At 50.6% G+C, this 26,129-nt stretch overlaps 1 protein-coding gene across 1 annotated transcript; it reads right to left on the reverse strand.

Annotated features, from left to right (window-relative positions):
* Positions 1–1,194: 1,194 nt before the first annotated feature.
* Positions 1,195–18,404, reverse strand: SRPX2 (sushi repeat containing protein X-linked 2). The gene is made up of 11 exons (XM_038748235.1): positions 18,328–18,404; positions 15,992–16,230; positions 9,188–9,268; positions 8,042–8,233; positions 6,089–6,265; positions 5,744–5,870; positions 5,360–5,481; positions 4,245–4,424; positions 3,598–3,731; positions 3,378–3,499; positions 1,195–1,505 (listed from the first exon to the last, which is right to left on the reverse strand). The coding sequence occupies exons 2-11, from the start codon at positions 16,071–16,073 to the stop codon at positions 1,325–1,327; spliced, it is 1,398 nt and encodes a 465-aa protein (XP_038604163.1). The 5' UTR covers positions 16,074–16,230; positions 18,328–18,404; the 3' UTR covers positions 1,195–1,324.
* Between the last annotated feature and the right edge of the window lie 7,725 nt (positions 18,405–26,129).

The following is a 26,129-nucleotide window of genomic DNA, read 5'->3' on the forward strand; positions in this document are numbered from 1 at the left end:
CGCTCCCAAGCGCTTAGTACAGGGCTCTGCACACAGTAAGCGCTCAATAAATACAATTGAATAAATTAATGAATGAATGTCGCTGCCATCTCCGCAGCAGGAGGAGCCCACATGGACAGCTTCCCCAGCAGCAGCAATCGATCAAAGGTATTTATTGAGTGTTTAATGTGTGCAGAGCACTCTACTAGGCGCTTGGGAAAGCACAGTACAATGGAGTTGGTAGACGCGATCCCTGCCCATAAGGAGTTTATGGTCTAGCAGCAGCTGCAAGCTGACTCGAGGACTAAATTTACTCTTCCATATCTTTCCTTTAGCCTCTCTCCTAGCCTGCCCTGTTAATAGATAAGCAGCCCCCCAGCATCCTGTCCTTGTCTTGGTCTCTGGCCTCTGGGAGAGAGGAGAGTGACCCCCCCGCCCCCATGCCTCCGGAAGCCCTTCCTTCCTTGCTGGTTGATGGGGGGGGGGCCTGGAGAGGAAGGAGAGGGGGCCAGGGAGGGGGAATTCTGCCCTTCCTCCCCTTCCTAGCCGCAGACATCAGCATATAAGCCCCAAGGACCGGTCAGAGAGTGACTCCTCTCTGGACTCTTTTGAAGGGCCGTGGCCATTGACGCTGCTTCTGCTGTCACTGGTGCTGTAGGTTCAGAGCTGAGGGAGCTAACGTGGCCTTGTTTGTGAACGAGTCCAGGGAATAATAATAATAATAATAATGGCATTTAGTAAGCGCTTACTATGTGCAAAGCACTGTTCTAAGCGCCGGGGAGTTTACAAGGTGATCAGGTTGTCCCACGGGGGGCTCACAGTCTTCATCCCCATTTTCCAGATGAGGGAACTGAGGCCCAGAGAAGTGAAGTGACTTGCCCAAAGTCACACAGCTGACAAGTGGCGGAGCCGGGATTTGAACCGATGACCTCTGACTCCAAAGCCCGGGCTCTTTCCACTGAGCCACGCTGCTTCCCCAATTGTAGGGAATCTACTTCTCTGAGCTCGGAAGGAGTCTGGCTTGGGGATATGGGATGGGAAGGAAGAAAGGAGAGGAAGGGGAACCCCTGACCCCCCCCTCCCAACTCAGGCAATGTTCCGGAGTCCTTTGCCGCTGCCCTGAGCCAGGGTTGTTTACCCCACAAGCCCACCCCTCCCCGCGGCCCCCAGCCCCAGCCCATCGATTGCTGTCCTTGCCGGAGAACAAACCCTTCCCTGTGGCCGTGGGCCACTTCTTCCTGCACCCGAAGTCCAAGTGAAGGCAACTCGGGGAGTCCCGGAGGCCCCGGGGTTCAGCATTGGAAGCCAAGGTCCCCCTCGCCGCCAGCTCTGCTCCCTGCCCCACTCATTCACAGAAGTCCCTCTGCGCTCTGCGCTGGGCCAGCTCCTGGTTGCTCAGAAGGTAATCGTCGATGAAGGAGAAGATCTCCTCGGCCGTGACAGGCTCCATGTAGCGTTCGCGGTCCAGGCCCAGCTTGTCGATCAGCACCATGTTGAAGTAGGAGCGGGTGACGCGCTGGAACTGCCTGGGGAGGGGAGACCGGGGTGAGGGGAGACCCTGTCGCCGTTGCCCCCATCCCCTCCCCGGTGTCCCTGCTGGGCTTGTCTTCCTTTCCTGCTTCAGAACTCAGTCGTACGTGACAGACCACTACTCCTTCAAATCAGTCAATTGTATTAGTATCCCACAAGCTTAGTATATGCTCTGCACATAGTAAACTCTCAATAAATATCATTGATTGAGTGCTTAGTGTATGCCCACTGTGAGCCCTCTGTTGGGTAGGGACTGTATATGTTGCCAACTTGTACTTCCCAAGCGCTTAGTACAGTGCTCTGCACACAGTAAGTGCTCAATAAATACGATTGATTGATTGATTGATTGCAAAGTAGTGTACTGAGCGGTCGGGAGAGTACACTATAACCGAACTGGTAGAAATGTTTCCTCCCCGAGATGAGTTCTCCAAGAGGCTGTCCCCGACTAAGCACTCAACTCCTTTACTCCTCTCCCTTCAGGGTTGCCCTTGAACTTGAGTTGGTACCCTTTATCTACCCGCCCTCAGCCCCTCAACACATATGTACATATGCATAATAGATTTATTTATTCATTCAATCATATTTATTGAGCGCTTACTGTGTGCAGAGCACTGTACTAAGCACTTGGGAAGTCCAAGTTGGCAACGTATAGAGACGGTCCCTACCCAACAGCGGGCTCACAGTCTAGAAGGGGGAGACAGACAACAAAACAAAACATATTAACAAAATAAGATAGAATAAATATGTACAAATAAGAGTAACAAATACATAGTACTCTGCACACAGTCTGTCTCCCCCTCTAGACTGTAAACTCCTTGTGGTCAGAGGGCATGCCTACCAACTCTGTTGTACTGTACTAACCCAAGTGCTTGGTACAGTGCTCTGCATGCACAAAGCACTCAATGAAGAAGCACTTTAAAGAAGAGAAGGAGTGTGGCTCAGTGGAAAGAGCACAGGTTTGGGAGTCAGAGGTCATGGGTTCTAATCCCAGCGCAGCCACTTGTCAGCTGTGTGACTTTGGGCAAGTCACAACTTCTCTGTGCCTCACTTACCTCATCTGTAAAACGGGGATTAAGACTGTGAGCCCCGTGTGGACCACCTGATTACCTTGTATCCCCCCGGTGCTAAGGAAGCACTTAACAAATGCCATTATTATTATTATTAATAATAAATGCAATTGCTTGATCGATTGACTGACTGACTACTTAACTGGCCGGCATCTCACCACCCCCTCTCCCCTCCTCTGCTCTCTCGGAGCATCCGTGCTGTTTCTGAGCCTGTAGAGAACTCTTTTTTTCTTCGTCTACTCTTCATTCCGCCCAAACTTCCCAGACTCCGAATCCCGGCTCCACTCTCTGCTTTCCCTGGCCCCTACAGCTCTCCCCACCTCAAAACCCTTGGCTCATCTGCCATCCACCCTACCTCCTCCACGAAGCCCTGCCCCACTCCCACCCTAACTCAGTTTCTTCTCTCCTCAGCAGCTCTACACTCACAGTCACCTGTGCACTTCCAGCTGCGCTGATTTAGCCACTCTGCTCTCTGAGCTTGAGTTCTCTCTCCTTGGCCCTCTCTTCATTCTCTTTTTCTCTTAGTGGTCATTTATTCTGGGTCTCTCCTTCGCTACTTTGTAAGCTCTTTGAGGGCAGGGATCGTATTTTACTTCTGTTGCACTGCCCCAATGCTCTGCATACAGCAGGTGCTCTATAACTAGGATTGATTGATTGATTCAGCTCTCTCCTTGCCACCTCCTTTCCCTCCCGCCCTGATCCCTGCCATGAGGCAGCAGCTTCGGCTCCCAGAAGGCCCCCCAACTCCCATGCTTCCTGTCTCCCAGTTTTCCGACAGGCCCCATGGCCCCCAGCCCGGACCTGAGCTCCTCGATGATGCCGGCTGACAGCTGTTGCTCCCGGATACGCCCCACCTCCTGGGGCGGCTGCCCCACCAGCTCGATGATGGTTACGTGACGCAGGTCCAGCCCGCACGTGGCTTGCTGGAGGGCGAGAGAGGGAAACAGTCAGTCCTCCCGGGAATGGGCCCGGTGGTGCCCGGAGCAGGTGCGGAGGCGCCGGGCCCTGAGGCCTGGCTGACCTGGAGCATTGAGATCTGCATCTTGTAGTAGCGGTCGGAGGGGTCGGGAGCAGAGACGAGGAGGAGACGCCGCTTCTCGTAGAATTGGTCCAGGAGGGCCGTGGCCGAGTTGACGTTCACGTTAATCTGCATGGCTGAGGTGGGAGCAGGAGAATGGGGCCGGTCGGCCAAGATGGCAGATCCAAGGGCGGCACCCTCCTTCCCTCCCAGATCACCCCTGTGATAGCAGATAAGTGCTTCCTTAGTAACAAGCACTCTCCTAAGCACTGGGGTAGATCCAAGATTATCAGATAGGACAAAGTCACTGCCCCTCATGGGGTTCACGATCTAAGTAGCGGGGATGACAGGTATTAAATCCCCATTGTACAGCTGAGGAGACTAAGACACCTTCTAGACTGTGAGCCTGCTGATGGGTAGCGACTGTCTCTATCCGTTGCCGAATTGTACTTTCCAAGTGCTTAATACAGTGCTCTGCACACAGTAAGCACTCAATAAATACGATTGAATGAATGAATGAATAAGGCACAGAGATGTTAAGTGATTTGCCCAAGGTCACATAGCAGATAAGTGGTGGACCCCGGATTAGAACCCAGGTCCTCTGACTCCCTGTCTCCTGGAGTCTCCCGGTCACCCGTGCCCTGACTCACCTACGCAGGTGGGCTGGCTCTCTGACCACTGGCGGCTGGACTGGCAGACCCGGGAGGATGTGCCCCTGCGCTCATAGCCCCCGTCACAGTGGTACTCGCAGATGGCACCGTAGTTGTTCCCCTCGGAGGTGCAGGTGAGGTAGCCGTGCTGGGGTGGCTGAAGGGTCGGGCAGCGCCTCACTGGCAGGGGAAACTCAAGTCAGGGGGCTTCAGCAGTGGAAGGGGTGTGGGGGGCTCAGGGTTGGGGGGTAGTGGAGCAAGCAGAGGGGCCTAGGCTGGCAGGGAGGGAGCCGTGGGGGCTGGAGGAGAAGCCCAGCGGTGGGATCTGTCAGCCGAGGGCTGCTTGGGATTCAGGCCACCCTGTCTGGATCTGGGGCCCGGAGCTTGGGAATGTGGGAGGAACAGTTGAGCGCTTGGGGGCCTCTCTCTGAGAGGGAGGTTAGGAATGTGTGGCTCCCTGAGATCCTGGGCACAGGGTAAGGCCAGGTGGGCCCTTTCGGGGGACACCTGTCTACATGTTTTGTTTTGTTGTCTGTCTCCCCCTTCTAGACTATGAGCCTGTTGGTGGGTAGGGACTGTCTCTATATGTTGCCGACTTGTACTTCCCAAGCTCTTAGTACAGTGCTCTGCACACAGTAAGCGCTCAATAAATAATTTGAATGAACGAGCCAGGAGACCCAAAGGCACCAGGTTGGCTCGGATTCTGGAAGCTACAGGGGGTGGTCCCTGGGGGCCGAGGAAGCATCTGCTGGAGGCCGGTAGGGACCTCAGTGGACGGGCATGGGCCCGACGGGGCCTCGGGGACTTCTTTCTGGGCTATCTCTGTTATTGGACACTCTTCTCCCTCAGGCGTGTTACTTTTGAGAAAGAGAGAGGGGGTAGTGGGCGGGGAGAGGGGTGTGGAGGTGGGAGTGTTGGGGCCTGTGTGTGTATGTGTGTGTATTTGTGTGCATGCTGGGGTCTGTGTGGATGCAACGTGTGTGTAGACGTGTATGGGTGTGAGAGACAGAGAGAGAGGGAGGGAGGGAGAGAAGGAGAGAGAGAGTGTGTGTGTACGCAGGCAGGCTTTGATTGCCAGAGCAGGATCAGGGACACATACGCGCATTCTCTCTGACCTTGGACCTTCACTATGAATTTGCAGCTGGCCCTGTTGTAGGCCCGGTCGTAGGCGGTGTACCGGATCACGTGCTCCCCTTCTGGCAAATCCGAGCCGGGCTCTGGGCCTCGCAGCGTCAGTCTGGATGGGGCCGGGAGAGCCAGTTGGGCTTGGATGGGGACACCGGCAAGTTGGGTAGCGCTGCTTCGGGCCGGGACTGCCGGGGCCTCGTGGCACTGGACAGCTAGACTGTCTTCCCTGTGCCCTCCCCTGCAACCCACTAGGCCCTCGGGCCCCTCCCCCCAGCGCCAAGCTCCCAGACCCCACTCCCCGGGCCGCCCCTGGACAACACCCCCAACGTGGCCCCCCAAGGCCACCCCTGCGCGGAGCCCCCAGAGCCAACCTGGTGATGGTGCCATCGGCCGAGTCCTTGGCAATGGGAGGGTCCCAGTACACCCTGGCGGTCAGCTTCTCTGGCTCGGCCATCTTCTCACGGGATTGAGGGCAGCGGATCTTGGGGGGCTCGAGATCTGACAGAAACCGGAACCCAACGTCCAGCCGTCAGGACAGTCGAAGCCTGCACGGGTCGACCGCGGAGGCCGGGCCCGGACCTTGCCAGTCCAACAATCCCAGAAAAGGTGGCCTGGACCGGATACTCTCTTGAGGTCCCTGAGAGCTAGGTCGGGTTGCGGTGGAGGAGCGGTCCGGCTCAGCCTGGGTGAGGAGGGTCTGGGATGCTGGAGCTCACCTACACACACGGGATCCCCTCCGCTCCATCGCCCATCCTCCATGCACAGGCGACTGCGGTCGCCCTCCAGGTGGTAACCACTGGTGCAGCTGTAGTCGCAACGGGAGTCGAGCGCCACTCCGTTGGTGCACATGTAGGAACCGCTGGTGGGCAGGGACAGCACGTGGCACCTCACCTCTACAACAGAAGAAGTTAGGGCGATGCTCTGACGGGGAGATCGCCTTCTCTGGTCTTTAGGGTTCCTCGGGGCTTTCCCTAAGTACCTCAAGGCTGTGAGCCCGTTGTTGGGTAGGGACTTTCTCTATATGTTGCCAACTTATACTTCCCAAGCGCAGAGCACATGGTAAACACTCAATAAATACGATTGAATGAATGAATGAATGGGGAGGGAGGAGAGGAGGCAGGGGTCAGGGAGACAGAGTTGGGGACCGAAGGCACAGCAGAGTGGGGGACAAAAGTGTGGGTGTCCTGTTGAGCTTCGGGCCCAGAGTGAACGTTTACCTGCCCCTGAGGGGCAGACACCTCTGGGGAGGTGTGTGGCTGATGGCGCAACATCGCCAAGATCCGCCCTTTCGTCTCCACCCAAACCGCTACCTTGCTGGTTCAATCTCTCATCCTACCCTGACTGGATTACTGCGTCAGCCTCCTCTCTGATCTCCCATCCTCCTGTCTCTCCCCACTTCAGTCTATACTTCACGTTGCTGAACTGGTTCATCTTTGTGCAGAAACACTCTGGGCATGTTGCTCCCCTCCTCAAAAATCTCCAGTGGCTGCCAGTCAACCTATGCATCAGGCAAAAACTCCTCACTCTCAGCTTCAAGGTTCTCCATCCCCTCGCCCCCTCCGACCTCACCTCCCTTCTCTCCTTCTCCAGCCCAGCCCGCACCCTCCGCTCCTCTGCTGCCTCTAACCTCCTCACTGTGCCTCGTTCTCGCCTGTCCCACCATCGACGCCCGGGCCACGTCCTCCCCCTGGCCTGGAATGCCCTTCCCTTCCCTGCCCTCTTCCTCCCTTCAGAGCCCTACTGAGAGCTCACCTCCTCCAGGAGGCCTTCCCAGACTGAGCCCCCTTTTTCTTCTCCTCTTCCCCAACCCCCTCGCCCTACCTCCTTCCCCTCCCCACAGCACCTGTATATATATTTGTACAGATTTATTACTCTATTTATTTTACTTGTACATGTTTACTATTCTATTTATTTTGTTAATGATGTGCATCTAGCTTTATTTCTATTTATTCTGATGACTTGACACCTGTCCACATGTTTTGTTGTCTGTCTCCCCCTTCTAGACTATGAGCCCGTTGTCGGGTAGGGACCATCTCTATATGTTGTCGACTTGGACTTCCCAAGCGCTTAGCACAGTGCTCCGCACACAGTAAGTGCTCAATAAATACTATTGAATGAATGACTGATGGTGTTCAGCTGTGCACGGGTGAAGTCGCGTAGGGATTTTCTGCCAGGGAGAGCAGCTAGACGCACATCTCAAGGTGTCGGTCTGGACGTGAGGGGCCGGGGAGCCTCTCAAAGGGAGGAAGTTGAGGTCCTCAGAGGGCAAGAGGCTGGCTGAGAGTCACACGGCAAGTCCTCGAGGCTGGGGCTCCATGCCGCTGTAGGCTGAGGCAGGGCTTCGGAGAGTCATAGTTAGTGCTGGGTCTCTTACAGAAGGAAGGCTAGTCCTCTTGGTGTCTGGTGGCCCTCCACCTTGGCCACGTTCTCCCTCGCTGCTCAAGCCAGCAGGGCTGTGCTAGGCTCCAACCCATCATCAGAAAGACAGGTCTGCCCTACGAGGCTACGGGAGGTATGGCGATGGGTGGGAGAGGTGACCGGGGTGGGGAGGATAGGACTTTGGGGCTCACCAAGGGGGCCGAGGGTACCAGCTCTCCTCACACACACATACGCCTGTGCACAGCAGACACGCACAATGCCCACATGCCTGTAAACAGACAGACACTCACGCCTGCAGTAGCCCATCCCAGACCAACGCCGGCTTGGCAGGCACTGGACAGACCGGCGTCCGATCAGCCGGTAGCCGCGGTCGCAGGACAGCTCACAGCGGGTCCCCAGGCTGCTGTGATAGTTCCCTCCCCGGGGGGAGTAGCAGGTGGCCTCTCCATCCTGGACATTCAGGGTGTAGCACCACCGGGGAACTGTGGAGAGACGGAGGAGGGTCGGGCAGAGGAAAGAGACAGAGAGACCCAGAGGGGGCCAACAGGGAAACCGCAGAGACACAGAAAGAGAGGGACAGACTCAGAGAAAGAACGGGAGAGACAGACAGAGAGACCCCGAGATTCAGAGAGGGAGAAGAGGGAAATCACAGAGGCAGAGAAAGAGAGGGGAGGAGATATGCAGAGGCAGAGAGGCAGAAAGGAAGAGACAGACAGAGAGACCCAGAGAGGGAGAGAGGGAAAAGAGGGAAACGGAAACTCAGAGGCAAAGATAGAGACAGAGAGTCATCTAAAGTTCTTACTGTGTTCCAAGCATGGAGGTAGACACAAGATCATGAGAATAGGCACATTCTCTGTCCCACATGGAACACATGATCTAAGAGGGAGGGAGAACTGGCTTCCTATCCTCATTTTAAAGATGAGAAAATGGAGGCAGCGAAGACGGTATGTGACTTGCCCAGGTTCCCACAGCAGGCCAGCGCCAGAGCCGGGATGAGAACCCAGTTCTCTTGACTCCCAAGCCTGTGCTCTTTCCACTAGGCTACACTCCCCACCTAGGGAGCAGAAACCAGGGCTGCCTCACGGGTCTGCCCTGGAGCTGGCTGGCTGAAAGCAGAAGCCATTTGGTAAAGGGCTCAACCCTCAAGTTCATATATTGTACTCTCCCAAGAACATAGTACAGTGCTCTGCGCTTAGTAAGGGCACAATAAATACGAGTGAATGAACGAATCCGTGAATCGTGAGCCGGCCTGTGATAGGTAGGGTCAGAGGGGAAGGACTTCTCATCACTGAGGAGGAAGAAGAGACTCTCAGATACAACAAGCAACTTGCTAAGGATCACACAGCAGAACCGCTCTATGGCTTCCGACCTCAAGGAGCCTCAGGGAAGTGGTTGGGGCTGGGGATTCTCCTGAGGGAAGGGAAGGAGCAGTTTACCTCTGTAATCCAGAGCAGGGGCCTGAGGGGGCTGTTCCACATACACTTCGTTGTAGCTGTCATCAGGGTGATAGCCTGAGCCTGCGGTGGAGAGGAGAGAAGCTGAGTGAGTTCTTGACCGAGTCCTTGGGTGGGGGGGGGGGGGGGGGGTGTTTCTACTGGGGGCTGACCACTGCCTCCAGGTGGGCCTGACTCCACCTCCATACCATCCCATGAGAAGCAGCGTGGCTCAGTGTAAAGAGCGCGGGCTTGGGAGTCAGAGGTCATGGGTTCAAATCCCAGCTCCGCCACGTCAGCTGTGTGACTTTGAGCAAGTCACTTAATTTCTCTGGGCCTTAGTTCCCTCATCTGTAAAATGGGGATTAAGACTGTGAGCCCCACGTGGGACAACCTGATCACGTTGTATCCTCCCCAGCGCTTTGAACAGTGCTCTGCACATAGTAAGTGTTTAACAAATGCCATCATTATTATTATTATTATTATTATTATCCCGAAGGGCCCTGAAAAGTGGTTAAGCTCTTCCCAGCCCGGGGATGCAGTGGACACTGCCGGACTGGGCAGGCCCCTTGCACCTCTTAGGTTTTTTTTTTCCAGTGGCATTTATTGAGCGCCACTGAGTGCCAGACATTGAGCTAAGTGCTAGGAAGAGTCCTCTTAGACCGGGAGCCGCCTGTGGGTTAGAGGCTGTGATCGATCTGATTATATTGTATCTATCCCAGTGCTTAGTAAGTACTCAACACATAGGAAGCGCTTAACAAATATCACAATTATTATTATTATTATTGACAGAACTACAGGAGGAAGGTCCACATTCCCTGCCCTCCAGGAGCTTCCAGTGTAATAGGGGAGACACACTTAGGTGGCCCAGCTGAGACTGGCGTTGGGGCCGAGGCCCTCAGACAGACTAAACAGTGGGTCTCCCTGGACAACTTGATCATCTCAGGGCATTGGTCTCGTAGGTGACCTAATTGGGAAACAACTTAGTTCTCTCAGGAGAGAAATTCCAGAAAACTCTCCTTCCAGCTCCCCTGTTCCAGGACTTCCTGCAACTGACCAGCGGCCGGTGGGAGGGTAGGGGCATTCCTGGAGGCTGGGCTCCCTGGTGGAGCGGCGGAAAGAATCACGGACCAGGACCACACCCAAACTGAGGTCTCCTCACCACCCAGGGGAGCGCTGCGGCCCGGGGTTACGGGTGGGCAAGAGAGGGCTAAATTCTGAGGCTGCTCTAATTCCCCTCTTAGTCACTGGCCACAAACCAGACCAACTTGGAGAACAAGTGAATGAGTAAAGCTGAGCACTGGAGTTATGAAAGCATGTCCTCCTGGGTTTCCTCTCATTCCTGAGGAAAGAGCTCATTGCTCTACTTTCTCACCCCTTTTCTCTCTCTCCCCACTCCTCTCCATCTCTCTCTGCATGTATCTCTATCTGTCTCTCTGCCTTTCCTCTTTCTGCCTCTCTCATCTCTCTGCCTGTCTCTCTGTCTCTTTTTATATCTCTTTGTCTCTCTCTCCTACTTCCCCCCCATCTCCCCCATCCTTCTGTGCTCTTCTTATAATTTCCCTTTCTTTTCTCCCAACCCCTTTCTCTTTCCCATTTTCTCGTATTTGCAGCTCCCAGTCTGACTTTCCTTTCCCACTTTTGTATCCTAGCACATCCTTTTGGCCAGTATTATCCTCAGGGTCACTGGCCACCTTGACCCAGGGCCCAGCAGTTCTCGAGGTGTTAGCTAGAGGACCACCTTCCCTCTGAAGGGAAGTCCGGAACTAAATCCGCCGGGGGAGATCAGAGTGGGAGACCTCTAGGGAGAAGAACCAGCCTCTGCTTTTGAACTGGAATATTAGAACTCGGGCCTTCATCCCTCTCAGAGGCTAAACTCCCTGCGTGGGAGTGTTCTCTCCGGGGAATAAGGTCCTGGGAGAATTTTCAGCCAGAAACATAAACCCACACTTTGTGTAACCCTGTCTTTTCAGTGTAGGATCAAAGTGGAATAGGCTCTTTGCCTGGGTTCAGCATTACAGGGGATGTGGGAAATGGGAGGGGGAAGACCACGAAGAAGATAATTATAGTCTGCGACGGGTGCAGGGATTTTTGGAGCAGAACCAGAGCACAACCATGTTGGCTAGGAACTGCTTCTGCCCAGTCTACTGACGCCAGCTGGATGGCTTTCCTACCCCCTTGCCCCATCCCACCCCACCACCTTTCTCTTTCTTCCCTGCTGGAATGCTGAGCTGGAGTAACCAATCAATCAATTAATCAAGTGCATTTACTGAGCTCTTATTGCATCAGAGCACTGTACTAAGCACTTGGTAAAGAATAATATGACAGAGTTGGTAGACATATTCCTGGATAAAAGGGTGGGAAGGAGACCTGACGCTCCCCCTCCCAGTTAACTTCTCTTATTAATAATAATAATACAAATAATGATGGCATTTGTTAAGCGCTTACTATGTGCCAAGCACTGTTCTAAGCACTGGTGTAGAAAGAAGGTAATCAGGTTGTCCCTTGCGGGGCTCACAGTCTTAATCCCCATTTGACAGGTGAGGTAACTGAGGCCCAGAGAAGTGAAGTGGCTTGCCCAAAGTCATACAGCAGACAAGTGGCAGAGGGGGGATTAGAACCCATGACCTCTGACTCCCGAGCCCGGGCTCTTTCCATTAAGCCACGCTGCTTCCCAAAAGTAGCTTCTGAAAAGAGAAAAGGACCAGGAAAAAGAGTTTCTGCTCCTCTTGTTGGAGCAATCTGTCTTCCCAAGACCACTAGGTGCCTGGTGTGGACCAGGTGCCACTAAAGTGTGCTGATCTCACAGTGTAACTTACACTAAGTAATGTGCATTGCTTAGGTCACAGTACATCAATCAGGGCCCTGTAAGGACACTCATGGAAAGTGAAACAGTGAAAGTTAGTGAGCGTGTCAGCGGGCAGACCCCTGACACCCTCCCCAGCTCCAGAGTCAGGGTTCTAGTGCTTTCCCCTTCCCGGGCCCCTGTAAACTCTGGGGCCACTGCCGAGCCACCAGACCGATCACGGGAGCCGAGACGGAGGGAAGCTGGAGGCTTATTAATGAAAATCATAATAATATAGCAGTGTGTCATTTGTGAAATGCTTACTATGTGCCAAGCACTGGGGTAGCTACCATACAATCTGATCAGTTCCAGTTTCATATAGGGTTTGCAGTTTAAGGGTGAGGGTGACAAGGTATCTTATCCCCATTTTACAGATGAGGTAATTGAGGCACAGAGAAGGAAAGTGACTTGTCTCTGGTCATTCAACAGGCAAGGGGAGGAGCCGGGATGAGAACCTAGGCTTCCTGATTCCCATTCCTATCCTCTTTCCATTAGGCCATGCAGCTTTCACTAAATTATGCTTAAAAATCAAAACCCCAGGCATAGATTCATTCTGCTCTATGTCAGCATCAGACTGGGGCAAACCAATCAATCAGTCAATCAATCAATGTGCCAAGACTGTGAGCCCACTGTTGGGTAGGGACCGTCTCTATATGTTGCCAACTTGTACTTCCCAAGCGCTTTGTACAGTGCTCAGCATACAGTAAGCGCTCAAATATGATTGAATGAATGAATCAATCAATCAATTAATGGTATTTATTGAGTACTTTTATGTATACAGAGCAGTTGGGAGAGTACAGTAATAATTAATAATTGTGGTATTTTGTAAGAGCTTACTGTCATTCATTCATTCATTCAATCGTATTTATTGAGCGCTTACTGTCTGCAGAACACTGTACTAAGCGCTTGGGAAGTACAAGCTGGCAACATATAGAGACGGTCCCTACCCAACAGTGGGCTCACAGTCTAGAAGGGGGAGACAGAGAACAAAACCAAACATACTAACAAAATAAAATAAATAGATAGGTATGAGTAAAATAAATAAATAAATAAATAGAGTAATAAATATGTACCCACATGTAGCTCACAGTCTCAATCCCTGTTTTCCAGATGGGGCAACTGAGGCATAGAGAAGTAAAGTGACTTGCTCAAGGTCTCACAGCAGACAAGTGACGGAGCTGGGATTAGAACCCATGACCTTCCAGCTCCCGGGCCCATGCTCTAGAGTTGGTCAGAGCGGCTGAAGATGGACTGTCTGCTATGAACCTGAGGGAATGTCCACCTTGAGTCTTGTTCCTACAGCCTCTCCGGTCTCCCCAGCCCCTTGGCCTCCTGCCCCCAAACTGCTTGGAGAACGGTCGGGCCAATGGGCTCTGCAGGGCCGCTCGCACGCTGGACTCCCGGCCCAGAGTTGCTTGGGTGGGGCTCTGCTCCAAGCCAGACCTAGGCTCACCTCCATCACCCTCTGCCAGGTGACTGAAGCCCAGGAGGGAACCAGGTTTGCCTCTTGGCTTGAGGCTCAGGGCAGCTGTTCCAGACTCTTTCCCCCCTGCCAGACACTTCTCCCCCCTCCACCCCCCACCTCTTCCCCCAGGAGCTCGGGGCATGTGGAAAAGTTTAGCTCCTCTGACTGTGGCCACAGCGGGAGCAGTTTGTTATTTACTCATCTGTGGATATTTTCCGAGCCCCGCTGCTTGGACCTGTCTCCTTCCTCTTCCCTTCTCCACCTCCCTCCCAGCTGCGGGGAGGACCCAGGTCCTGGAATGCCAGCCGGGCCCCCTCTAGAGCCTCTGCTGCTGTTTGTTAGTCTCTTTATTCCCCCCCTACTTGCTCCTCCAGCCTTCTGTCCTGTGGCCACCTTGGGTCAACAAGAGGGAGATTTCAGGGTATAGGACGTCCAAGGAGTGAGTTTGGAGGGGCCCTCCAGCCCTCCCCCAAGGTGACAGAGATGTCTCTGGAGGCAGCAGCTCAGGACCCAGGGGACCCCCTCTAAATTCCTGAAGGAGTAGGAAGAACCCAAACCAGAACCATTAGCAAAAGACAGTTTGAGTGAGGAAGAAAGTGGGAGGGACCTAGAGCCTGACGCTGGGCAAGCCCCTCAGAGAGAGAGAGGGACCCAGAGAAAATGAGAGTCTCCTGGGAAAAGTTCCCTAAGATTGTTTCTGACTCCCATCTTTCTGATATGGACAGGGTCTGAGCTGAATTGTCAATAAAGTAGTGAGATGCCCTCTCCCCAAAGGGCAAGGGGGATTTCAGGATTTTAAATGCAGAGAGAAGTTGTGTGGCCTTGTGGAAAGATCACAGGCTTTGGAGTCAGGGGGTCTAGGTTCTAGCCCTGGCTTTGTCACCTCCCTGCAGTGTGACTTTTGGCAAATCACAACTTTTCAGTGCCTTAATTTCCTCATCTGTAAAGTGGGGATTAAATACCTAGTCTCCCTCCTACTTAGTCTGTGAGCCCCATCTGAGACAGGGACTCTGACCTATCTTTTATCTACCCCAGTGATTTGTACAGTATTTGGCACATTGTAGTGCTTAGAACAGTGCTTGGCACATAGTTAGCGATTAACAAATACCAAAATTATTAATTACTAATATTAACAAATGCCACTATAATTATTAAGGAAGGAACTGGACTGACCTTAAGGTTGGACTGACCTCAGGAGGTCATTTCATCCATGCCCCTGCCTCCAGGCAGGGCTTTATCTAATCTAAGGAGACCAAAATTCCACTGCCTAAGAAGGATAGGGCCTGAAAGTGATGGAGGATGGGGCAGAGAGGAAGGAGAGACTGAGAAGAAGGAGAGTAAAAGACAGAGGGAGAGGGACAGAGAAAGAGACAGCAATAGTGACACTGACAGAAAAATAAGGGAGGGAGAGAGATAAGCAAAAAGAGGAAAAGGTGAATGGAGAGAGGATGGGGAGAAGGAGTAAAGGAGAGCGGGGGAAAAGGAAAAAGGGAAAACTCTGAGGGGAATGAATAGCACCCAGAGAGAGATGGAAATGTCTCTGGCCCTGCTGCTACTTCTCTCTTGTTGGGCCATTTCAGCCAGAATCACCAAGGGCTGTTGGCACTTCTGTCCAGACTATTCGACCAACACTGTTCCCCCTGAGCTAATCCACGTGGGCTGTTCCACTGGGCTATTCCAGTGGGCTGTTCCACGTGGTTTGTTCCATGTGGACTATTCTACCTGGGTTATTCCATGTGCCCTGTTCCACGTGGGCTGTTCCACATGGGCTGTGCCACCCAGGTGGCAATGGAGGTAGGGGTGCTGACAGCAGACTCAGGATAAATTGATCCATTCTGACTACATTGTGCCTGGCCAGAGTGGTGACAGCCCTGGCCCTTGAACTGGCTGAATTAGTCTACTTATGGCCAGGAACAAATGGGGTCCTACCTTTCAGGCCCTTCGAATGGCAGAGCAAAATCCTCCAAATCCATGACCATCCTGGCAAAGGCTAGACATCTACTCATACTACCTTAACCACCCGGAACAGACAATATGTACCTAATGCTGTACTAAGTACTGGGGTAGATGCAAGGTAATATCAGGATGGACACAATCCTTGGCCCACAGACGGCTCACAGCCTAAAGGGGAGAGAGACCAGGAATTGAATTCCTCTTTCAGAGATGAATATACTGAGGCACAGAGAAGTTAAGGACATGCAGGAGGGAAGTGGTGAGCGGGGATTAGAACTCATGTTTCCTGACTCCTGGGCCTGTGCTCTTTTTCTAGGCCTTGCTTGGCTGTCCCTGCTGAAAGATTCCCCAAGAACAAGAGTTCTGCTTCAATCTTTGCTAGCCCGTGCCAGGTGTAACTACCCTTATTATCCAGCAGAAGCTCATCCCTGAGTTAGCCTGGTCTCTGGCTGCCTCGTCCTCGGCCCCCTGGGAGATAGAGAACAGCCTCCCTGCATTATTCCCTACCACCCATGCCACCCAATCAGCAACTCCCGGAACTCACCCGCGTACCACGTCGGTGTTGCCACTTGGGCGAGGAAGAGCAGCAGAAAGGGGGCATCTCTGGCTGCAGGCTGACAGCCCATCCCAGAACAGGGCCGGGGCTGAGGTAGGGGGGGTGTGCAGGTGGAAAAATCGAGGTGGGAAAAGGTGGGGTGGAGGGAGGGAGAATTTCCAATCTGAGATTTTCAGCCGGCTGGCATCACCACGGTCCAAAACCCGGGAGAGGTTGTGGCGTGAGACCTGGAAAAAAAAAGACAGATTTTATTAATGAACGTCTGAGTGGTTGGTTCTCTCCCTGCCCTCTCTGGGACTGTTCAATTTTCTGGATGTCGAGACTCTGTCTCGACCTCACCCACGTCACCCTCCCAGGATGTTCTAAGGGCTCTCAGTTTATGGACAGACATTAGCTCATCCAAGCTCATACCACCCTGCTGAGGTAGTGGGTGAATATTCCTGTCCCCATTATATGGATGGGAAGACTGAGGCTCAGAGACACAATCAGGCCACCCCTAGTCACCCAGCCAATCCAAGGCAGAGCCAAGGAAGAGAATCTAGCTACCCTGGCTCCTCTCCATCCAGGGGCTCTGACTCGGGTCAGAGTTTCCAACTGCTGGGCTGCAGACTCTAGTCCCCAGGGCTGGTCTAGCCAGTCCTAGATGCAACTTTTCCTTTCCCATCTATGACGCCTGTCCTGGCTCCGGCTCCAGCTTGGGGCTTGGGGATACAACAACCTCAGCCTCAGACTGATGATTCCCACCACAAGCTCCGTCATGGAGTCAGACTGGCCCAGGAGGGCTGGAAGGGGCAACAGGGCATTCCTGTCCTCTCAAACCAGCCGATCCCTAGCCCAGTGCTCTGCAGGGGGCTCTGGCCTGAGAAACTGTTGATGAGAGATCCAGGTAGCTGAGAACTGTGACCCAAGGTCAGGCCTCCACAGTCCTGAAACGTCCTAGAATCTGCCCAGTCCTCAAAACTACCCCTGAGACAAATAGATCCTCCCACCTAAGCCATTGGAAGACCTTACACTGTGTCCTGCGGATGAACTAACCAGATTCTGTATCAGAACTAGCCTGAAATTGTGCCTGGAAAACAAATCAACCAATCCATCAGTCTATAGTACTTATTGAGCACCTATAGTGTGCAAGACACTATACTAAGTGCTGGGGAGGGTACAATAGAGGCACATTCAAGGAGACCCTTTGAACCCTCCGAGGACCCATCCAGGATGTCAGGATGAGTGGAACCATTTGTCTATGAGCTATCATTACTCCTGAAGGATTCCTTTTAGCACAGATGGAAAGATCTATTGTATGTATTGAGCGCTTATTACGTGCAAAGCAATGTCCTAACCACTTGGGAGAGTGCACTATAACAGAGTTGGTAGACATGTTCTCTGTCCACAAAGAGCTTAGAGTCTAGAGGAGGAAGCAGATATTACTATGCTATCATTACTCCTGAAGGATTTCTTTTATTATAAGCAGAAAAAGAAGAAGTATAAGCAGAAAGAGTATAAACAGAAAGAAAGTGGACCTGGTTAAGGAAGAGAGGAAAAGAGTGAGTCAAAGGGGCAGGGCAGAGAACGGAGAAATACAAGGAAAGGGAGACAGGAGGAAGGGAAGATGGACAAGGTGAGGAATCCAGGAAAGAAATGGAAGATGGCAGAATTAGACAAACCAGAGCGAGGGAGGGAGCAAGAGGGTCCCCACTCTCCAGCCTTAAAACCAAGGCAAAAAAATTGACCAAGAGAACAACCTTGCTGATACTAGTGGTACAATAATTGTGGTATTTGTTAAGTGCTTACTATGTACCAAACACTGTTCTAAGTGCTGGAGTAGATAGAAGATAATCAGGTCCCACATAGGGCTCACAGTAGAAGGGAGAAGAGGTATTGAATCCCCATTTTGCAGATGAGGGAACAGGCACAGAGCAGTTAAATTGAGGCACAGGGCAGTTACACGACTTGTCCAAGGCCGCACATGACAGGTAAGTGGCAGAGCCAGGACTAGAACCCGGGTCCTCTAACTCCCAGAGCCGTGATCTTTCCACCATGCCACATTACTTCTCTAATCCCAGCCCCAATCCCATCCTTTGTCCCGGAGCAGCTGGTCTCTTCGTACACTTCTGGCTGGGAGCAGAAGAAAGTCTCCCCACCATCACAGGTCTAAGACTTTGGTTGTCCAAGAGCCTTATGACCACCCCATCGCAGACAAAACCAGGGACACTGCTCCGGAGGCTGCTGATATCCCCAGTGTCTCTTAAGCTATCCCTTTTCCTTCCCCGCGACCTCCCCTGGGGATGACCTGAGAGTCAGGGGAATGGGGGAGAGCCCGATCTTACCCGACTTCCTTCCAATCGGTCTTTCCTTCGCTGCTCTCAGCCACCAGAGCAAACTTTTACTTTAACATTCCTAGAATGAGCGACTCCGGCTCTGTCCGAGGCTCCCGTTAACACTCCCCAGATGTGAGCATGTGTGTACGCCAAATGTTCTCTTAAAGCTATACCATCATCCCTCCAACTTAGGTCCCTCCCACCTACCCCTGAAGGAAAAGCCAAACGGGGGGGCTAGAAGATGAGTTAGAGTAAGAGGAGCCTCGTCACTGGGGGAAGCTGGAGTGAGGGAGGAGGGCTTACAGCTGGTTTAGAGACCCTGAATTGAGAAATGATGAGCAGAGACTGTTTAAAGGGGCCTTGGAGAGATGGTTTACTGAAGAGTTTGACCCCCATGACACAGCTCTAATGATGACATTTTTAAACGCTTACTATGTGTCAAACAATGTTCTAAGCTCTGGGGTAGATACAAGCTAATAAGGTTGAGCTCAATCCCTGACCCACATGGGGCTCACAGTCCGAATCCCTGCTCCACCACTTGTCAGCTGTGTGACTTTGGGCAAGTCACTTAACTTCTCTGGGCCTCAGTTACCTCATCTGTAAAATGGGGATTAAGACTGTGAGCCCCCCGTGGGACAACCTGATCACCTTGTAACCTCCCCAGCGTTTAGAACAGTGCTTTGCACATAGTAAGCGCTTAATAAATGCCATCGTTATTATTATCAAACCCATTTTACAGATCAGGGAGCTGAGGCCCAGAGAAGTGAAGTGATTTGCCCAAAGTCACACAGCGGACAAGTGGTGGAGCTGGGATTAGAACCCAGGCCCTTCTGACTCTCAAGCCTGTTGCGCTTTATCCCACTGGGCCGTGCTGCTTCTAATGAAGGGTCTGACGAGGGTCTAATGCTCTAATGAGAATCGAACACCGGAGCAATGAATGGGGAGAGTAAGTAACGGATCAGACTCTTCTGGAGGGGAGCAGAATGTCCAGCTCTCTCCAGTCTCTGTGGTCCTGGAGGGCAAGTGAGAATACTGGGCATAGAGAGAGGCCCATGACGTCAATTCCGTGATGCCACTGTTTTGTGAAAGGAGGCCGGGTTCACCCAAACCTGCAGCGTGTCTTCAGGGGGACTCCTGACCCACTCCTAGCTCCAGAGACATTGGGTCTATCTGCCAGGACCTTCCAATCATGGCGGGCACTTCTTGGCTGCAGATATGGGCAGCAGGGGTGGTGGTGAAGCAACTCTCTCCCCTACTGAGAGCTCACCTCCTCCAGGAGGCCTTCCCAGACAGAACCCCCTTTGTCCTCTAGACTGTGAGCCCGCTATTGGGTAGGGACCGTCTCTATATGTTGCCAACTTGTACTTCCCAAGCACTTAGTACAGTGCTCTGCACACAGTAAGTGCTCAATAAATATGATTGAATGAATGAATGAATCCTCTCCTCCTCCCCATCTCCCCCACCCTACCTCCTTCCCCTCCCCACAGCACCTGTATATATTTTTGTACAGACTTATTACTCTATTTCCAACTTGTACTTCCCAAGCACTTAGTACAGTGCTCTGTACACAGTAAGTGCTCAATAAATATGATTGATTGATTGATTATTTATTTTACTTGTACATATTTACTATTCTATTTATTTTGTTAATGATGTGCATCTAGCTTTATTTCTACTTATTCTGATGACTTGACACCTGCCCACCTGTTTTGTTTTGTTGTCTGTCTCCCCCTTCTAGACTGTGAGCCCGTTGTTGGGTAAGGACCGTCTCTATATGTTGCCAACTTGTACTTCCCAAGTGCTTAGTACAGTGCTCTACACACAGTAAGCGCTCAATAAATATGATTGAATGAATGAATGAACTTGCCACTAACCCATCACTAATGAGAAACAGCATGGCATAGTGGATAGATACCGAGCCTGAGACTCAGAAGGTCATGAGTTCTAATCCCGGCTCTGCCATTTGTCTGCTGTGTTACCTTGGACAAATCACTTCACTTTTCTGTGCCTCAGTTACCTCATCTGTAAAATGGGAATCGAGACTGTGAGTCCCACGTGGGACAGGGACTGTGTCCCTCTCGATTTGCTTGTATCCCCTCCAGGGCTTAGTGCAGTGCTGGCATATAGTAAGTGCTTAACAAATGCCACAATTATTACTATTATCGTTAACCCTGCCTTAGGGCTTGGCTTGGTAGCCATGACATTAAAAAGTCTGCTTGATTGACAGATCTCCTTTAGGCCTTTCCCATCCCTGTCCCTGCTATCCTGCAGGTTCCTTCTCAGGGATTTCCCAGAGTCCATGCAGTCTGGCAGTTGGGTGGGGAAATAGTGCTGAGCTTCCCATGGATTTGCAGAGCAACTGTCAATCAGGAGAATCTCTGGTCACCTGGGTTCATCCACACATTCAATCAAGAAGCTCCAAATTCAGGTCTGCAAGGGATGAAACTGCGGTGCCTAAAAGAGCCCAGTAAAAAGAACTCTTTGTAAACCCCCCTTTTATTGAGCTGTAAATTAATCTACTCCCTTTAGTAGGATGTGGAGTTGAGTTTTTGTGAACATTGGTCTGACTCCTGCTGGGTATGGCCGGTGAGTGCTCAATAAATACTTCTTACTTGCAGACAGATCATTTGATGCCTCCTTCCTGGCTCTCTAACTTTTCTGTATCTGACTTGTTTGTTGTCCTCGAGGCGCTCAAGCTCCTTGCCAGCAGAGGAAAGTGTTATTACTTTTCCCACGGAGAGAAGTGTAGAGGGAAGGCATGTGGGGAGGAGAAAGGTGGATGGGGACATTTAATACCCTAGGAGGCCCACGGTGGGGAAGATGGTGGTGGCAGACCTCAGATGATCTGTGAAGGATATTTCACTGATAGTTTGCTTTTCCATTCAGGATGTGTAATGTTGAATCTGTTGGACAGAGGGCTTTATAGTCCTCCCCTTGAGTGAAGCTGTCTTCAGTCTCTAGTGGCACACTTTTTTTTATGGTATTGGTTAAGCTCTTACTTTGTGCCAGGCACTGTACTAAGCATTGGGGTAGATAATAATAAGAATAATATTATTTGTTAAGTGCTAGATAATAATAATAATTATGCTATTTAATAATAATGATGATGACATTTATTATTTATAAATAATAATAATATATAAACATATATAAATTATAATAATTTATAATGATATCACTTACTATAATAATAAAATGGCATTTATTAAGCACTTAGTATATGCAAAGCACTGTTCTAAGCACTGGGGGGGATAAAAGGTGATGAGGTTGTCCCACGTGGGGCTCACAGTCTTAATCCCCATTCTACAGATGAGGTAACTGAGGCACAGAGAAGTTAAGTGACTTGCCCAAAGTCACACAGCTGACAATTGGCAGAGCCGGGATTCAAACCCATGACCTCTGACTCCAAAGCCCGGGCTCTTTCCACTGAGCTACGCTGCTTCTCTTACTATGTGCAAAGCACTGTTCTAAGCACTGGGAAGGATACACGGTGATCAGGTTGTCCCATATGGGGCTCACAGTCTTAATCCCCATTTTATTTGTTAAGTGCTTGCTTTGTGCCAGGCACTGAACCAAGCCCTGGGGTGGAAAAAAGCAAATCAAATTGGACACCGTCCCTGTCCCACATAGACTCACAGTCTTAATCCCCATTTTGCAGATGAGGTAACTGAGGCACAGAGAAGTGAAGCGACTTGCGCAAAGTCACACAGCAGACAAGAGGTGGAGCCGGGATTAGAACCCAGGTCCTTCTGATTCCTAGGCCCGTCCTCTATCCACTAGGCCATGCTGCATCTCTATCTCCAGTGATAGGAGGTAGCGATCCCAAGCAAAGACAACTTTCCCTAGGAACAGATCTTGCTTAAGGTGGCCAGCAGGGTAATTGCAGCATTCCATGAATGGGATTTTCAGATGGAAGAGAAGGACAAATAAGTTCAGATGACTTTGCAAAGGCAAAGAGGCATTGCATCTATTAAGCAATGTTCACTTTGGATTTCTGTTGGAATGTGGTCCTGGTGTGGGCTTGCATTTCACCAGTACTAGTGTCAGGGGAATGTGTAGCACACAACCTGGTGAGTAGTCTGGGGCAGGAACCAGTGATGATGGTATTTGTTAAGCACTTACTATGTGCCAAGCACTGTTCTAAGCACTGGGGGAGATACGTTACCAGGTTGTCCCAGGTGGGGCTCACAATCTTAATCTACATTTTACAGATGTGGTAACTGAAGCACAAGGAAGTTAAGTGACTTGCCCAAATTCACACAGCCGACAACTGGCAGAGCCAGGATTAGAACCCACGACCTCTGACTCCCAAGCCAGGGCTCTTTCTGCTAAGCCACAGTGCTTCTCTGCAGTGGCCACTAACAATTTGTGTGAATCCCTTCCAATGAGTCATATTTACTGAACACAAACTATGAGCAGAACACAAGTACCATAGATTCAGAGTACCGGAGGAGACTCAACCTCTGTCCACAAGAAGATTACAATCTAACTGGACAATCCCCTTTAGTTGGGATCCCTCGTGTGGGACCTTAGTTATGGTTTAGGTCTGCCCCTCTAGACTGTAAGCTCCTCGTGAGTGGGAAACATGTCTACCAACTCTGTTGTCTTGTACTCTCCCAAGTGCTTAGTACAATGCTCTGCATACAGTAAGCACTCAATAAATACCATCGATTGATTGATTGCCTGGATCATTCACTCTTAAAAAATACATTTGACTACATCAAGTCCAAAGTTTGTCCTGAAATAACCCAGATAAATGTCTGCTGTGTGACCTTGGGCAAGTCACTTAACTTCTCTGTGCCTCAGTTCCCTGAAGCAGCGTGGCTCAGTGGAAAGAGCCCGGGCTTTGGAGTCAGAGGTCATGGGTTCAAATCCCGCTCCGCCAACTGTCAGCTGTGTGACTTTGGGCAAATCATTTCACTTCTCTGGGCCTCAGTTACTTCATCTGCAAAATTAGAACAGTGCTTCCAGTGCTTAGAACAGTGCTTTGCACATAGTAAGTGCTTAATAAATGCCATTATAAAAAAAAATGGGGATTAGGATTGTGAGCCCCATGTGGGTCTACCTGAAAATCCCCCTCCCCATCCTCCCCACCTTACCTCCTTCCCCTCCCCACAACACCTGCATATATGTATATATCTTTGTACGTATTCATTACTCTATTTATTTATTTATTTTATTTGTACATATTTATTCTATTTATTTTATTTTGTTAGTATGTTTTGTTTTGTTCTCTGTCTCCCCCTTCTAGACTGTGAGCCGGCTGTCGGGTAGGGACCGTCTCTATATGTTGCCAACTTGTAATTCCCGAGCACTTAGTACAGTGCTCTGCACACAGTAAGTGCTCAATAAATACGATTGAATGAATGAATGAATGAATAAAATGGGGATTAAGACTGTGAGCTCCATGTGGGACAAAGCAATTATCTACTTGTATCTACCCCAGCGCTTAGAACAGTGCTTGGCACATCGTAAACACTTAACAAATACCATCATCATTACTATTATTATAATGAAAGTATTTATTCAGTGTTTAACATATGTTAAATACTGGGGTCGGTATAAGTGCATACAGCTTCTCTCCCACACAGGATTCACATACTAAGAAGGAGGAAGAACAGGTATCTTAACTCCAACTTACAGATGGGGGAACTGAGGCACAGAGAAGTTAAACAACTTGCCTAAAGTCACATAGCAGGGCATTGGTCAAGTAGGGAGTAAAACACAGGTCATAATAATAATAATGATGGCATTTATTAAGCGCTTACTATGTGCAAAGCACTGTTCTAAGCGCTGGGGGGATACAAGATGATCAGGTGGTCCCACGGGGGGCTCACAGTCTTAATCTCACTCCCAGACCCACGCTCTTTCCACTTGACCAAACTGATAATTTCTTTAGGTGTGAATGTTCTGATAATTTGGAGACGTGACCCAAGCAACGGACATTCGTCCGACTCCAAGTATGAAGTGTTCTCAAAATGCTGAAGGACATGAATGGCGCTCTCTAGGAAGTCCAGCTCACTTGAGCCAGCTTCAAGCGGATGTGCATTTACCAAAGTGGGCCCTGGTACAGCTCGGAGATGCTGATGACCCCGTTTTAAGACCGCAACTGGGCAAATCCGTTTCCATTTTCAGATCACTTTCTGACACCTCTTCAGATCCCACCGCCCCAGCCACCACACGGAGGTTTCATGTTCAAGGCCTCGAAGCTTTCAACAGGGCTGAGCGGCGGGCAGCAGGAGAGCCAAGTGGTCAGAGTGATGGTGGCATTTCAACCACTGCCCTTTCCCACATTTTCTTCTGCATTTGTCACATCTGAGTCTGCACGGAGACCCGTTGATGTAACGCGTTTGCCGGATATTTTTACTGTGGAATTTTCTGAATCATTTCACCCCCGTCTTTCCAGCTTGTGGTCTGGAGGCTCAGTGCTAGCTACCTCAGAACAGCGTGGGACTGTGAGTCTCAAACTGCCTCCAATCGATCAATGGGATTTAGTGAGTGCTTACTGCATGCAGAGCACTGTATTAAGCGCTTGGGAGAGTACCGTGCAATAAGGTTGATCGAACCTGTGCCTGCCACAAAGAGCTTACAGACTAGTGAGGGAGACAGAGAATAAAAAAGAGAAAGGAGAGGAGGCAGAAAGATTGGGGAGCCTTAAAGATTGCCCTGGTAGGAGAGGGGAAATTAAGAGAAGCAGCATGGTCTAGTGGATGCCTGGCAGACAGAAGGGCCTGGATTCTAGTTCTGGTTCCGCCAGTTGTCTGCTGTGTGACCTTGGGCAAGTCAGTTCACTTCTCTGTGCCTCAGTTATCTCATCTGTAAAATGGGGATTAAGACTGTGAGCCCCATGTGGGACAGCGCTTAGTACAGTGCTCTGCACACAGTAAGTGCTCAATAAATACGATTGAAAGAATGAATGAATGACAGGGATTGTGTTCAACCTGATTACCTTTATCTACCCCAGCACCTAAAACACTGTCTGGCCCATAGTAAGCGCTTAACAAAAGCCATAAAAAAAGAGGACCCCACCAGACCATGGAGGTCAGCTCCCCCATCTATCTATCTATCTATCTATCTATCTATCTATATCTATCTACCTATCTATCTATCTATATCTATCGATTGATCTATCTATTTATATCTATCTATCTATCTATCTATCTATCTATATCTATTGGTATAGATATAGATAGACACATACCTCACCATTATATATGTACATATATAGCTATAATTGTATATATAAGTATAGTTATAAATATATAGATATATTGGTATAGATATCTAACTATATATACATATATATATACATATATATTATATGTATCACTCTGTATTGATGGTATTTATAAGTGCCGGGAAAGATACAAGATAATCAGGTTGGACACAGTCCCTGTCCCACGTGGGGCTCACAGTCTAAGTAGGAGGGAGAATAAGTACTGAATTCCCATTTTACAGATGAGGAAACTGAGGCCCAGAGCAGTTAAGTGACTTACCCAAGGTCATAAAGTCACACAGCGGGCAATAGGCCTAGTCAGTACTAGAACTAGGGGGGTCTCCTGGCCCCAGTCCCATTGTCAGCAGGGACGCCTATCCTAAACCACCTGGCAGGAAGTTCAGAAGCAGAATGTAGACTAGTGGAAAGAGCCCCAGGCTTGGGAATCAGAGGACATTCATTCATTCATTTATTCATTCATTCAATCATATTTATTGAGGGCTTAATGCGTTCAGAGCACTGTACTAAGCACTTGGGAAGTATAAATGGGTTCTAATCCCTGCCCTGCCACTTGTCCATTGTGTGACCTTGGGCA

Source organism: Tachyglossus aculeatus, chromosome 6 (assembly GCF_015852505.1).
Source record: "Tachyglossus aculeatus isolate mTacAcu1 chromosome 6, mTacAcu1.pri, whole genome shotgun sequence".
Taxonomy (NCBI): domain Eukaryota; kingdom Metazoa; phylum Chordata; class Mammalia; order Monotremata; family Tachyglossidae; genus Tachyglossus; species Tachyglossus aculeatus.

Coding starts and splice junctions, on each gene's coding strand:
- SRPX2 (XM_038748235.1), bottom strand. CDS start 16,073: ATGGGCTGTCAGCCTGCAGCCAGAGATGCCCCCTTTCTGCTGCTCTTC. Junction 6,266..8,041: donor TGGGATGGGCTACTGCAGGC/GTGAGTGTCTGT, acceptor CTTCTGTTGTAG/AGGTGAGGTGCCACGTGCTG. Junction 5,871..6,088: donor AGGGGATCCCGTGTGTGTAG/GTGAGCTCCAGC, acceptor GGTTTCTGTCAG/ATCTCGAGCCCCCCAAGATC.